Source organism: Gopherus evgoodei, chromosome 1 (assembly GCF_007399415.2).
Source record: "Gopherus evgoodei ecotype Sinaloan lineage chromosome 1, rGopEvg1_v1.p, whole genome shotgun sequence".
NCBI lineage: Eukaryota > Metazoa > Chordata > Testudines > Testudinidae > Gopherus > Gopherus evgoodei.
Window position 1 is genome coordinate 302006509 of NC_044322.1, and position 13294 is coordinate 302019802.

General features: G+C 41.3%; 1 protein-coding gene across 14 annotated transcripts in view; it reads left to right on the forward strand.

Moving 5' to 3' along the window:
- GRIP1 (glutamate receptor interacting protein 1) overlaps positions 1-13294 on the forward strand; it is a 583767-nt gene that overhangs the window by 449821 nt on the left and 120652 nt on the right. For all 14 annotated transcript variants that reach the window (XM_030548793.1, XM_030548789.1, XM_030548792.1 and 11 more), the window contains exons 5-7: positions 1791-1874; positions 2893-2968; positions 4459-4604. In XM_030548793.1, the coding sequence (XP_030404653.1) occupies positions 1791-1874; positions 2893-2968; positions 4459-4604 (306 nt within the window). The remainder of the gene's footprint in view (positions 1-1790; positions 1875-2892; positions 2969-4458; positions 4605-13294) is intronic.

Consider the following 13294-nt stretch of genomic DNA (forward strand, 5'->3'; position numbering starts at 1 on the left):
TTCAGAATTTCTGACCTCTTTGTGCAAGTGTAGCTGGTAACAAGACTGAATAATAGCATCCTAGCTATCCCTGTCAACATCCACTGAATATTATATGCATTATGCCTTGTTATATATAGTAGAAATATTTCTGTACATCAGCTTATGCTTTGCAGACCTTATCATCCCCCCAGCATGCTGAAACTGCACTGCTGGGGCAGATGGGGTAGTTGTGGTTTCAGACTGTGGGGCACCCCCTAGTGGAGTAGTAATGGTGGAGTAAGCATTAATTTACTCACAGAAAACTTGTGACAGGGGCAGTGCTGCAGAGAGTAGTAATCCCATTATTCCTGCCCACACCTTCCATTTTGCACAGAACCTAATATGTAGGTGAGGGAACCCTCTCTGTATTTCCTGGATGCACCAAAATTTTGTCCCCTCTGTCCATAGAGACCTTTAGTATGGCCTGTATTAATAGCATCCTGACCTTTTAACTCTTTACACTGCAGCAATACTAATTGCAAGTCCAACATGGAACAGTGCTATTAATTTGTTAATTCCTTCTGTGCTCCCTTGTTTGTAAGATCGTGTTAGAAGCTTGTAAACATTTCTCCTGTTGGATTTTTGCATTTTTTGGAACCAGTGAATTCTCCACTTCTTCCAAAGTTTTTTCTATTAGCAATTAAATTTAAATGGCTTTTTGTTTCTTAACAACATCATCTTCGACTTTCATACAATGGCTTATTGTCCCCAACCATCTTGATTTGTGCACCAGCCTTTTCAACTGATGTCAACATGAGTCTGGAAACAACTGATTTTGCAGTGTCAAAAAAATAAGCTTAAAGTTGGTGAGGTTTGTAGCCTAAAAATCTTGACTCTGCCTTTTGAGCAACAAGAGTAAAGGTTCCTGGATTCTGGGTTGAGCAACTGACTCTTTAACTGACCTCGAGCAATTGACTTGACATCTTTATGCCTCACTGCACACCCCTGGCATGGCACATAGGGTATGTATAACAACGCACCGTAGTGAAAGACAGGCTGTGTCCATGCTGTGGTGTGTAGCTACATGCATCAATGAAAGGCCCTGTCGGGGATGAGGAAGCAAGGACAGTTTCATCATTGGGGACTGCCAGAGCCTTTCTGCTGCCTCTGCTGTGCTAAAGGCTTTCCCTACTGCTGGAGTCTTTCACTGCAGTGGGGAAAGGCTCTGACAGCTCCCTGCTGCTGGAGCCTTTCTCTGCCACAAGGAACTGCTCTACCCTTTTCCTGCAATAGGGAAGGACTCCAGCAGTGAAGAGGCAGCAGGACATTACATTGCAAAAAATAGCAGTAACCAGGGAAGGGGGAATTTTGGGGGATGGCAGCAGCTGGGAAGCACTGCCTGAGAAAGTAGGGTACATCCTACAGAGTTCAGGTATGTCCTTATCTGCTCACCTAGGCAGTACCTCCCCATCTACGCTGCTATTTATACCTCTGCTAGGTGGGTGTGTAGTGTATGTACTCTGCACACTGCCAAAAGCAGTGTGCAATGTAGACATACCTTCAAACACAGAGAGCCAGATCACTCAGTGGCTGTCAATGGGAATCGCTCTCCATTGACCTCAGTGGGTCTATGCCAGCTTATACTAGCTGAAGACGTGATCCACAATGTTCTCAGTAAGAACATGGGTTGTAGTTAAATTACAGCTTTTAAAAACAATCTTTTGTAGTTGAACTCTTCCAAGTATATGATCAGAAATGCAAGAGCTTGCTTGGAAGCAGTGTAGAGCTATGAGTATGATTAGACAAAACTTTTCTTTTAAATCTTTCAGCTGTACAAGGATCGGGTGTCATATTTAGAACGGTGGAAGTTACTTTACATAAAGAAGGGAACACTTTTGGGTTTGTAATACGAGGTAAGTTATCCCTAAACATCAATAGTCAGAATTTCTAGATGAGCACAAGCAAAATAGCAATAAGTTTTTATGATACTGTGCAATCATATTTCAAGATTTGTTGTCTACAGTTTGTAAATCCTGTGTAATTAATGCATGATTTCTTCCGTACTTAATGAACTGTGTTTATGAACTGGCATACATTTTTATTTATGCAGCAATAGTAATGAATAATAATGAATGCCAAGAACATACCTGACTTTGGGTCACACAAGGCCAAATCCTCGTCCCAGTGAAGTAGATGGGAAGTTTGCCATTTGCAATGAGATCAGGGCTCTTAAAGGAGATATCTTGTACACTATTTGTATAAGCCAGCTATTAAAATTTGTTTTATAGTTTAGTAACATCCCCAGTCTCTATAGTAGAATGAGAGTCTTCACACTGAATTAGAGAACAGAAAATCTTTATGCAGCTTTTAGACAATGATACTCCTATGGTAAATTGTGGGAGTTTATTAGCTCATAGACTTCAAGGTCAGAAGGGACCCTCATGATCATCTAGTCTGTCCTGTACATTGCAGGCCCCGGAACCTGTAACAGAACCCTATCCTCAGGGAAAGCAGTGTCCTGGGTCTTTTTCAATGTGTAGGGTCTCCTAGTGGTCACTGTTGTGCTATTCTAAGAATAGAATTTTCCCTCCCCGGTGCAGCAAAGTATTCAGGATACCTAGTGCTAAAGAGGGCATACTGAGAACAAAAAAGGGGAATGAATTTGTGGGGTGTGGGGGTTAAGAAATGAATATCCCATTTAACAAATCCTATCCTAAAGGGGCAGGAGAGTAGGAATCACCTCTGTTATAAACTAACAGAGCACTACTCCACATGTACAGTCATGTAGGTGTATTTTAGTGTCTTAATGATTCTTGCTTTTCTAACCAGTCTGTAAGTGTGCATGCTGCAAGCCTTTGGAATTGCATTTTGGAAATGAGTTTTCATTTAAAAAAAAAAAAGAGTACAAGGGCATTTTATTCCCTTTTCTAGGTGGAGCACATGATGACAGAAATAAATCTCGTCCTGTTGTAATAACATGTGTTAGACCTGGAGGGCCTGCTGACAGGTACAATTCATTTTCCTCTGTAGCGAGAGAAAGAAAGAAAGGTTAGGTTATCTGGGACAGAAGTTAAAACGACATCTGTGGAGTACAATAGACACGTTCAAACCCAATCCTTTGAAATTAAAAAATTATGCATTTCATTGTAATAACAATATGCAACCATAGGAAGTTGGCGCATGATGACATAGTATGAATTTTAATTAAGAGACTAAGCTGCTTGTTTCCGAATTGCCTGTCACACGCTTAAAATATATATATATATATATATATATATATATATACGCACACAGAGAGAGAGAGATGAATTAAAAATCCTAAAAAATGCTATGATGGGATTATCACATGCTCTTCACAGCTTTCAAACCACCTTTTGATGCACAATGCAACCTTAATAGACTCTTCATAGACTCTAGGACTGGAAGGGACCTCGAGAGGTCATAGAGTCTAGTCCCTTGCCCTCATGGCAGGACCAAATACTGTCTAGACCATCTCTATGTACAGTTAAATTCCATACTGTATTTCAAAATGTATTTCTCTTGCACTGCAGAAACAAATGATGTAGATGTGTATTATAATTTTTTTCTGGGAAAATATTAGAGCCAATCCTGACCTGAGTTATTGCTCAGTCCTTTCTCAGGCTTAACTCCCACTCTCCCACTCACTCAGTCCTGAGTAAGGAGTTTAGGATATGGCCCTATTAGCATATTTTTCTCTCTCTCTCTCTGTGTATACATATATATAAATCCCATGTCTGTAAAAAAGAAGAAAAAAGCTATTTTGATAAGTGATTCTATATGTCAATTACATTTTCAGAAATGGCATTGGTGTCCTTAAAACATTAAAGGAACTGAACGCACAGTTTCTTTAAAGGATGCTGAGTTCTCTGGCTTATGCTCAGAAATTTTGTCTCTGGCCAAAATTAATGAATAACAAATGTTCAAGAGATCCTTTGTCTTTTTTTTTTCTGTTTCCGTTCCTCCCTGCCCTTTTCTCTGAGACCTGGGTTAAAAATAGGAATACTTTAATTTCCTCTTATAATTCAGGATATGTTATGATATATATCTTGGAGGAGGATGGTATTGCTAGCCAATTTTCTTTCAGATAGCAGGTGGGGAAGAAGAGAGCTGTCCAAATGGGTTGAGGGATATAAAGCAGAGGTGATCCCTTACAGTTAGCAATCTGCTTTTTCATGTGTGTGTGTGTGTGTGAGAGAGAGAGAGAATATATTGTAACAAAACCAATACCTAATAGCAGTCCACTGTGACTTGATTATTTAGTGATGGGTAGTTTTTCCCATCACTGATTTTCCAATTAAAGCAATTTCCTTCTCACAATGACCCCGAGCGTTTTACTGTCAAAGTAAACGTTAAGAGTAAAGTCAAGTGGGATAGATGTCAGGAAGGGCATGAGTGAATCACTTTGCATAAGTGGCTATTATCTCTAAACCACATGATGTTAAATTAATAAGGCCTGTTCCTTTAATTTCTCTTCAGAGAGGGCACAATCAAACCTGGTGACAGGTTGCTGAGTGTTGATGGAATTCGACTCCTTGGAACATCACATGCTGAAGCCATGAGTATTCTGAAACAGTGTGGACAGGAAGCGACTCTGCTGATAGAATATGATGTCTCAGTAATGGGTACGTTGAAATTCTGAGATTTAGTTCTGACAGCCATCAGTGACATTTTACTATCCATCCCCAATAAACTACTTCAAAATTGATTCTGACTTGTTATACTTCAGATATTCCCATCAGCACCTTCTCATTAATATTTTTCGGTTCATGGAAAGGTGAGCAGTATTGTAATTTAGAGTTTTGATATTTCATGGTTTGTAGAGTGACACCATACGTGGATCCTAGCAAAGGAACTCTCCCAGTGACTACCTTATGTTTGTACAAAGAAGATAAAGGTGCATAAGCATTTCTCTCCAAATTGCACAAATGGGAGGTTTACTTGCTGTAGCAGGAATCCTTATTTTATTTTGCCAGCACAATGACAAAAGCCATGCAACCACTGGTATCCTGAAACAGCAAAGAAGGTGTGTGAGAGAGCAGAAAGAGGTAGGAAGAAGATAAACTGTGAGATGCAAAATGAGCTTGAATTTTGACACAGGATGCAACGGGAATCCAGTGAAGATATTTGATGAAAGGCTGAACGTGACCAGAATGTGAGACAGAGTAGATGTTTTTTTACAGCAGAGTTTTGAATAGATGTTTCGTCTGCTTTTGGAGAGACATTCCATCGTCCTCGTTTGTATCACTTCGATTGAAGGCTCTTGATGATGGGGAACTTGCCTTTTTGTATCAGCATATGTTTGTATTGCACTGTGCACACCTCTGACACTGTAGAAATACTAATATATCGATTTTCTGCCTTTATATAGTAGTGAGAAATTTGACTAAACTTGCCCCAGGCCTCCCCCTGCCATTACATCCCTGGCTGGTTACGACATATTCTGAAACATGCTATGTGCATCACAAGGCCCAGGATCAACAGCAGCAATAGGCAGGAAAGGCAATCAGTTGCACTGAAGCATCTCCACTCTCTTTGGGAGCCTTTCATCATTCATTCCTCCTCAGCTACCTGGATCGATTCCTGCCTGGCAGGAAAGTGACCTCTTTGAATTTTCCTCATGGCATGGATTCAAATGCCCAGATTTTGGAAAAGATTGACATTTAAAAATAAAACTTCAGGCAGGTATTTATCTTAGAACAGCTCTCTTCTGGAAGTAATTTTTCTTCACGTAGCATATACTCTCATTCATTCATTCCCTCCCCCCCACTATCAGCAAAGCGGTGGTGGCCTTGGATAGTTTCTGCTGGAGATCCGCAATGGCCCCACAGCCAGAAAAGAGATGGTAGCTCAGCCATTTGGGTGGAGAACTTCTCTGGAGAAAACATAAATGCAGATTATGTTGAGACCATAGAGGACTCTCAGAGATCAGGTGTTTCCAAGCATCTGCCATTTCACCTTTGGTACTTTTCTGGATAAATCAGTGCTATCTGGCATCACAATTGAAACCAGATTCATTTTGTTCTCCATATAAAAATAATCATTTAAAAGTACTCGGGAGTGCTCTGTGGGCCTTATCCAGAGCTAATTGAAGTCAGTGGAAAGACTCCCATTGATTTCAGTGAGCTTTGGGTCAAGACCTAAACCTTCAGCTGGGCCCTCATTTCAGAGGATGTGCCCTCTCTTCATCCCTCTGTGTACTGGACAGGACCAGCTTCAGCTCCAGAGAGGATTTCCTCTGAAATTTCCACAGGCTTGGCAGAGGACAAGACTGGACTGAGACCGAATGTTCTCCTGGCTCCAGGCATCTCCAGCTGGCCATGCTCACAATGCAATGAGTCCTGACCACATACTGGCTGTGCAGAGTGTCTTGTCAGCCCTGAGAGGTGAATAGAATGATGGCTCTTTGGCTTCTCCTGCACCCTCTCCTCCACCACAACCATCACATACTTCGAGTCAGAGTAGGGCAGCTTTGTACTGTCAGTCAGTGCTCTAGAACCTCAGAGTTACAAACACCAGAGTTATGAACTGACCGGTCAACCATACACCTCATTTGGAACCAGAAGCATGCAGTCAGGCAGCCTCAGAGACAAAAAAACAAATACTGTACAGAACAGTACTGTGTTAAATGTAAACTGATAAAAAAATAAAGGGAAAGTTTAAAAAAAAAGTTTTGACAGGGTAAGGAAACTGTTTCTGTGCTTGTTTCATTTAAATTAACATGGTTAAAAGAAGCATTTTTCTTTTGCCCAATAAAGTTTCAAAGCTGTATTAAGTCAATGTTCAGTTGTAAACTTTTGAAAGAACAATCATAATGTTTTGTTCAGAGTTACGAACATTTCAGAGTTATGAACAACCTTCAATCCTGAGGTGTTCGTAACTCTGAGGTTCTACTATATTTCACTTGCACCTTTGGCGAGTCACTTCATCTCTCTAGCTTGTATACACTGCATACTTAGCCCAGGCTCTGACTCAGGTTTGAGCCCAAACCTCTCTTCCATCCACACACAAATCAGTCTGAAGTGAGTCCTGGGACCCTGCTGGGGAAGTGGATCAGACCCTGAGACCCCCTGTCATTTGCAGTGTGGATGCAGCTCAAGCCTGAGAGCTGAGTCAGAAGGTCTGTGTACTCCAGTATGGATATGTTAGCATGGCTGAGAGACCCAGATCCAGCAATTGTAAGCCCAGGTTTACAGTGCAGTATGGATGCTCAAGTATGGGCTTGGAAACACTGCGTTCACAAGCTCGAGTCCCATTGACCTGGGTTTACAATGCACTATAGACATACTATCTGTGCCTCTCTTGCTCCCCCCCCCCCCGCCCCCACACACATACTTTGTCTGTTTAGATAGTAAACAGCATAGGGCAGGGACTGCCTCTTCCTGTCTAACACAATGGGGCCCTGATCTGAGTTGGGGCTCTAAGCACTAGTGTAATACAAATAATGGTAATAGCATTCCTTGCCTGTTGATCAGACCATGTCACTTCCTTCTTGAAGGCTCTCCAGCTGCATTGAACTTCATGGGACTATGCATTGCTTAAAGTTACTCACATGCTTAAGTGCCTTGCTGAGTTGGGCAAAGAAGCTTGTCAACCTACCAACATGAAAGGGTACTATCTGCTTGTTGCTGCTTCTTTGGAAACGTGTCTTGTTTAAAAGACTGATTCACGGAGGACATTAGAATGTAGTTTCTAGAGGACTTTGAAATAATAAGAATGAGAAATAATAGATTCATCTCTGAAAACAATAGGAAAATGTGTGCTACAGTGACAGCTTGAGGAAAACTGTCTTTACGGTGAATTCAGAGCATAGAAATGTTCTGGAGGAGTAAAGATGGCAATCTGCCAGGTGTCTTTCTTTTCCCAAAACTGTCTCATTGTGTTTTGATGATGAAAGAAGATGGTTGCTCTTATGCCCTAGAAGATTATGGGGAGATTACAAATATTTCTGATTTTGTGAGAAATAAATAATGCTGCAAGTCCATGTGTGTCTGCACAGGAGTAGGGTATGAAAATCTCACACTAAATGTAGTATTTTTCAGAGATAGTATAAACTGCATGGACTTTATGGCTTTTTTATTTTTCATGGTAGTCCTTAAATTAAGCCATTGACGGGATATTAACTGTACTTTCTTATCATGAGTGATTTAAAAATCTCTTCAGGAAGAGGAAAACATATGAGTCAAGTCAATTGGCTTTGTGAGATAATACACAGGGGACATTTTTTTCCAGAAATATCTACAGTGAATCTTCTTGTTCTGCACTGGATTGTATCTATTTCTAAAGGACATGGTGTAGGGTAGAAGAACAATCTCTGCATGGAGAATTACTGCATTAGATTGAAGTAAGCCCTCAGATTGTTCAAGCTAGAAATATTGTACCGTAGTTTGCCAAATGAGTTTTATAATGGCTTATTTTAGATAGTGGATGAGCATTAAATTACTCTTTCTCAAGAAAACAAATCTGGAGCTCAGGTTTTCTTCAAGGAGAAGCTGGATTTCAGAGATCTTTTGGGCACAGATGAGAAATCCTGTAAAAGTGCCATTATAGCCACAAAACAAGATATTGACACAAGTTCAAAATTAAGAATCCCACTGTCCCCTTCCAAGAGGAGGAATAAAAGTTTATCAATAGATTTCTTAATGAGCGGAATAGGGAAGGTACTCTTCAGGATTTTCAAGAACATCTGAATCCCATAATTCTAATTACTGTATTTACTCTGAAAGATTATGAAAAAAATTCTGAAAAGTATGAAGAAAATTCATCAATCTGCTTAGATTTCAGGACATCTAAATAGTACCGTGATTTAAAATTTTGACCTTGATCTAACTAAAATATAGCTTATTGTTGCCCCTTCAAGCTGTCTACCTTGTTACACCGCCTTGACAATTCTTGCATAGGGAATCTTTGCAGTAAAGAGGTTGTAATTAAGCAAAAATATTATCAATTGTTAGGTTATAGTGCCTAAATGAGCATCAGATGGCTGCCTGTAGCTGTGAGAGAACATAAAGATGCTTCTATAATCTACCTCTGTAATAGAGGCTTCTTCTTAGCTAAAGTAGATGGGACCTGTATTCTTGTTTTTAGAACTAAAGGAACAGGATTCTAATCCTAGCTTGCATATTGGACTTGTTTGTCTAGCAATTATTTGTTTGTCGCAATAGTTTCATTGAACAGTGGGAAACAACAATTGTTTCCTGCAAAATGACAGTGAAATTGGCCAAGCTGATTTTGAGTTCTAGGTCTTTAAAAATCACAATGACTGTAGAGCCACTGAGTAGCAGCTGTTTTGCCAAAGCTGCGCCCAAAGTTCTGAGATGAACATGATGGTTACTCCCTTATATAACTTTACACAGGGGAAAGTACTCATGTGCTTGTTTTCTGGAAAGTTTGAAGACAATTTCTCATAATATTTTAAAGTTACCAATGCTTTACAATTACACTTTTTAAAATATTCTTACCTAGTGGGTCACTTCAGCTAAAAAATTTGGTGCATAGAATACTTAAAGAGCAGTCACAATTTTTAAAGGATACGTTACTAAAATCTGCCTTATTATTTAGTAACTTTATAAAGACTTAACAAGGACCCACCTGGCAGAAAGAGCACTGTCTGGCATCTGCATAGTCTAAGAGACATGTTGTGTAATCTATACAATCTGATGAGCACTTTTAAAAACCTGTGCAGGGCAAGATGTGGAGAAGAAAAAGGAACCCTGGGGATTGCTCTTAAGCATCACAGAGCATCACAAAGCAAAGGATCTGGAGTCCAGAGGAACTTTTAGAGCCCCAAAATTCTACAGGTTAAGGGGAAGCCAAAGGAGCTGGGGACTCTGCAATGCTTTGCAGCAATAGGAGGAGCCAGAACCCTTGCAAAGGTTATGAATTCAGCAAGATACTGTGAACTAGGGGGAGTCAAGGACCTGATGCAACTCCTATACTCTGCATTGGCCCCCCTGTTTTGTTAAAAACTTAAAAGTTAACGAAGTTTTAGTCTATTAAAATACTTTGGCATGACAGATGGCCAGGGATCTGGCATTTGAAAGAGGCTGCTAATAGCCACGCTATGAAAAGGTCTGGCTCCCATGGTACTCTAAAGGCGAATTATCTGATCCTTTAAAATACATTATCTCTCATATGTCCCTTCAGGGGCAGACTCGCTAGGTGTGTCAAATTTATAATGGAAACTACTGTTGATATCATTAACTGAAATATTAGCTGAAATATTAATCTGCCTGGTGTATCATTCCACATTGAAAAAAGTCCCCTTCCATTCAAAGAACACTATTAAGTTTGCAAAGTCAAGCACATAAAAGTTAGGAAATGCCACTGCTAAGGTTGCCTGTTGTCCCAGTCTCTCTCTCCAGGTTCCTTATCCAGTCTCAGTGTTCAGCCCACGGCTCTTTGTTCCAGTCTGTTTGACCAACCAGCCCCAGTCTCTCCCCTCAACTCCTAGTCTCCACCCCCAGGTTCCAGTGCAAGTCCCAGTCTCCTACCCACCCCAGCTACCAGTGCCGGTTTCCCTCTCCCACTCCCTACTGGCTAGGATGACCAGATAGCAAGTGTGAAAAATCGGGGTTGTGGGTAATAGGTACCTATATAAGAAAAAGCCCCCAAAATCAGAACTGTCCCTATACAATCAGGACATTTGGTCACCCTACTGCTGGCTTCCAATCTCAGTCTTCCCTCCACCCTAAAGATCCTTGTTTAAATCTCTCCCACCTCTGTTCCCATTGGCAAGTCTGGCTCTTCTCTCCTCCACATGCAAATCAGGCAGCTTCCTCCTTATTTCCTTAGTCCAGTGCGGGGTGGGGTGTCATTGAGAGTATATCTACACAGGGATAAGAGACCCATGGCATGGCCGTGGCTGACTAAGGTCAACTGACTTGGGCTTGTGGAGCTCAGGATGCGGGGCTAAAAATTGTGGTATGGACATTTGGGCTTGAGCTGGAACCCTATGGCACATTCCATTCCCCCAGGGTCCTGGAGCTCGGGCTCCAGCCCAAGCTCAAACATCTGCACAGCAATTTTTCAGCCCTAGAGCATGAGCCCCATGAGACCAAGTCAGCTGATGCGGGCAAGCTGCAGGTTTTTTATCCCTGTGTAGGCAGACCCTGAATGCACAGGAGACGGGTTCCCTGCTCTTGGTTCAAGTGCCAGGATCAGGATCTGGCATGGCCCACAGGAGCCCAGAGGTGCAGTTGCAGGGAAAGTCTTGCTCAGCATCAGGGTGGAGCATCCCCAGTGCAGATAGAATCTTTGGAGAATTTAGGTGCTAGAAGCTAAGAAGTCTCTAGTGGGTATGTGCAAATTGCAGTTTTTCAAGGACTTATAACTTATCCACATTCAGGCAGTTTTCATGAGGATGCTCCAAACAGACATCCCTGACACAAAGGCAACGCCTTGCCAAATTTCAAGTCTCTTCTCAAAGGCATGGGGGTGCTAGAGATTTTGAACATAAAGGCTGACAAAACTTTTGAAAATGGGCAGAACACTGTATTTTCCCCTAGACTCATTCTCGGAAATGGCTGAATTGTTTTAGCTGAAGTTTTCAAAACTGATAATTAATAACAACCTGAGGCAGATATCTGGCATGGAAAATTTCAGTCCAAGTGGTTAGTTTGGCAAAGTTATAAACAGACAACAGCATGTGACAGAGTCAGGCCAGGTAGCTACAGGAGAGTGTTAGAAGGCAGATATATTAGCCCCAGATTAAGTAGATACCTTTTCCCTGGGAAAGGTAACAGGGGCAGTTCCAGAACAAGCAGAAACTTGCTGCAACCAGTTACAGTAGGCAGGCTAATTAGGACACCTGAAGCCAATTGAGAAGAAACTGCTAGAATAAATTAGGACAGGCTGGCTAATCAGAGCACCTGAGTTTAAAAAGGACCTCACTTCAGTTTGTAGCATGCGTGTGAGGAGCTGGGAGCAAGAGGCACTAGCAGCTGAGAGTGGGAAGGTGTATTGCTAAAGGATTGAAAAGTACTAGCATTATCAGACACCAGGAGAAAGGTCCTGTGGTGAGGATAAAGAAGGTGTTGGGAGGAGGCTATGGGGAAGTAGCTCAGGGAGTTGTAGCTGTTGCGCAGCTGTTCCAGGAGGCACTCTAGACAGCTGCAGTCCACAGGGCCCTGGGCTGGAACCTGGAATAGAGGGTGGGCCTGGGTTCCTCCCAACTCCTGATTAGACACAGGAGAAATTGACTTGGACTGTGGGCTCTACTAGAGGGGAAGGTCTCCGGGCTGTTCCCTGACCCACATGGTGAATCTCTGAGGTGAACAAATCTACCAGTAAGCGCAGGACCCACCAAGATAGAAGAGGAACTTTGTCACAAGTGTCTTACAGTGGGTTGTGTCAGGCAACCTTAGTAATAGATGGCGTTACAAACCCCATGTGTTGTACTGGATCTGCAAAATTCACTTGGCCTTCTTGTTTGTTGTCTACTTTTGTTTGTTGTTCTAATTTGTTATCCATGTCTGTGAGTAGAAGATTATGGAGAAATCTTTATTTTTTACACTTATGGGAATTTGTTTCATTACAAAACCTCATGATTGTCCCTGAAGAGAAGTAAAAAGAGCTCAATGGTATCTTATAGCTTACAAATGACTCTAACAGGCCAAATTAACATTTGTCTTTAGGACTTTGGAAATCAAAGGCTCATTAAATGCCACTTCATGAACATTGTTCTGTATGAGAGAAACTATAAAGGTGAAATGAAATTTTATTACAGAATAAGTAAAAATAAAATTTCATTATCTAAAATTATGAGAGAAGGGGGATTCATTCTATTCAGAGAACTATTTATAATAGAAAAATGTTGTTCTGTGCTATACTTTCTGTTAATTTGGACACAGAAGTGAAGACATCTGCTTTCAAAGATTCATTAAGTCCACCAATGTAATATACGCCATCATATGCCAGCAATGCCCCTCTGCTATGTATATTGGCCAAACTGGACAGTCCCTATGGAAAAGGATAAATGGACACAAATCAGATATTAGGAATGGCAATATACAAAAACCTGTAGGAGAACACTTCAGTCTTCCTGGACACACAATAGCAGATCTAAAGGTAGCCATCCTGCAGCAAAAAAACTTCAGGACCAGACTTCAAAGAGAAACTGCTGAGCTTCAGTTCATCTGCAAATTTGACACCATCAGCTCAGGATTAAATAAAGACTGTGAATGGCTAGCCAACTACAAAGACAGTTTCTCCTCCCTTGGTTTTCACACCTCAACTGCTAGAAGAGGGCCTCATCCTCCCTGATTGAACTAACCTCATTATCTCTAGCCTGCTTCTTGCTTGCATATATATATAC